The sequence below is a fragment of the Musca vetustissima genome, unplaced genomic scaffold (genome assembly GCF_032173495.1).
Source record: "Musca vetustissima isolate MV318-11 ecotype Yass unplaced genomic scaffold, APGP_CSIRO_Mvet_v1 utg98230, whole genome shotgun sequence".
NCBI classification, from domain to species: domain Eukaryota; kingdom Metazoa; phylum Arthropoda; class Insecta; order Diptera; family Muscidae; genus Musca; species Musca vetustissima.
This window is the reverse complement of record NW_026884444.1, coordinates 1-2,266: the sequence shown is the minus strand read 5'-3', so window position 1 is coordinate 2,266 and position 2,266 is coordinate 1. Positions and strand designations below refer to the sequence as shown.

The 2,266-nt window shown below is 38.1% G+C and overlaps 1 protein-coding gene across 1 annotated transcript; it reads left to right on the top strand.

Annotated features, from left to right (window-relative positions):
- Window positions 1-1,734: 1,734 nt before the first annotated feature.
- On the top strand, window positions 1,735-2,263 carry LOC133331456 (ras-related protein Rac2; the record flags this gene model as incomplete). The annotated part of the gene is made up of 1 exon (XM_061539847.1): window positions 1,735-2,263. A coding segment is annotated over exon 1 (498 nt), but the record flags the coding sequence as incomplete, so codon positions are not given.
- Window positions 2,264-2,266: the final 3 nt, after the last annotated feature.

The window sequence follows — 2,266 nt, the reverse complement described above, 5'->3', positions numbered from 1 at the left end:
CTTATGTTGTATTATTTCCTGTTTTTCTCTGAGTGTATATATCGTTAAATCAGAGAAAAGCGCAAAATAAATAGACCACTTAATGGATTGGTTTCAAAACTAGCCCTCTGGGGTACTCTATGGACTAGTTACACGGATTAGTTTTAAGATCAACCGTATGTGGTGTACCATAGAGTAATGACGTGGACTAGTTTTGAAACTACTTTGATGTAATGCAAAGCTGGGTTACATGGTCCGGCCCTAGGACATAGCAATGCTAAATCGGTTAGGTTTTTTCAATGCATTTGGGTTAGTTTTGGACTACTCCTGGTCTGTTATGGACTACTCTTTACACGCGTGTAAGGGTTAGGCGCATTATTTGCAGGGTAGTCCTTGAGTGCTATTTGTTGTTAATATCAACATTTCAACGAAAGGTATACAAATCGTCTATGCTATTTTATTACCTCCCACTGTAAGCATTTAACAATTGAATTCAATGGAATTAGAACACACCAGAGAACAACAACACACACACACTACATTAAACTAATTTCTCGCATGCTATAAATTTTAACTAAAACTATGTGGTCTTGAACAACAACATTCCGCCATAAACAGATAAACAATTAAATCGACAGGCGGACGGATGGACGGCCAGCAACGGATCAGACCGGCAGATGTTTTCCATAAGTGGGAAAGTCGCACACAAACAAGGTCACCCACGGAGTCATAAACACAAAGTGAAAGAGCAAGTGAGTGAGTAGTTTTTTGGTTAGGAGAAAGAAACAATTGAGTGGTGGGGTGTATGGGAGAGAAAGAGAACAAAGCAAGTGAGTTGTTGTTGTTTTTCTTTCTTTGATAATTGAGGGAAAAGTCTGCCAAACAACGTCATCAATAAATAAAGCAACTGTGTGTGAAGTGGTGCACAATATGAAAAGAAATTATGAGTCATTCAATTAAAACATCTCAACAATTATTTGAAAGAGAGAGTGGGAGAGAGAATAAATGGAAAAAAACACACACACACAAAGTGAGAGTAGAGAAAAAGACGCCACTAACTATGGTGGGAGATTCAATGATCAATGAGAGAAAGAGCTAGTTGGTGTTTAAAAAATGTAAACATTCCATATGACTGCTGTTGGAGGAAAGAGCAAGAACGAGTATTTGCTTGGTTTGAGTAACAAGATCTACTACAGTACGATTGGAAAAAAGTATCTGAGAGATACATTCTTTGGTGTGGGCATTAATCCATGAGTTTGCAATGCTATTGCCAATGGATTGTGTATGGGGGCCTTAGTTAATGCAGTGATTTCAAATTGATTGGGCGTGTTTGGTAGAGTCCGAATTTGCGGCATTGTTTTATTCGGATTTTTTTGTCTTGTTTTCACTATCTGACGGACATAACGCCAAATGAATAATGCAGCAGTAACCGATAAACGGAAAAAAGAAATATAATAAAAGAAAAACAAAGATAAAACACCACAAAAAAATCGAAGCAAAAACAACAACATTTATTTGCATTAATTAAAACTGAAAAAAGCATACACAAAAGGAAACAACAACAACAATACATTGAAAGTAAAAATATTAATAAATATTGGAACTAAATTTTTGTGATATCGAAAAAACAAAAACGATTGTGTAATCAGTGATAAGCCAAAAATAAACAACCTGAGCTACAAGTTTTTTTTTGCACACCAAACTGGATAATTGGCCAGAATTGAAATAGAAACGACTGGATTAAAAATCAAACAAACGTAGTAGCAACAACAACAACACCAACAATATGCAAGCAATCAAGTGTGTGGTAGTAGGTGATGGTGCTGTGGGTAAAACTTGCCTTTTGATCAGCTACACCACAAATGCCTTTCCCGGTGAATACATACCCACTGTCTTCGACAACTATTCGGCCAATGTAATGGTCGATGCCAAACCCATAAATTTGGGTCTCTGGGATACGGCTGGTCAAGAAGATTACGATCGTCTGCGACCCCTCTCCTATCCCCAGACAGACGTGTTCCTCATTTGTTTTTCACTGGTTAACCCGGCCTCATTTGAGAATGTACGTGCCAAATGGTATCCCGAGGTGCGTCACCACTGTCCCAATGTACCCATTATTTTGGTTGGCACCAAACTCGATTTACGTGACGATAAGTCCACCATTGAAAAGCTCAAGGATAAAAAACTAACACCGATTACCTATCCCCAAGGCTTGGCAATGGCCAAGGAAATTGGTGCTGTCAAATATTTGGAATGTTCTGCCTTAACTCAAAAGGGCCTGAAAACA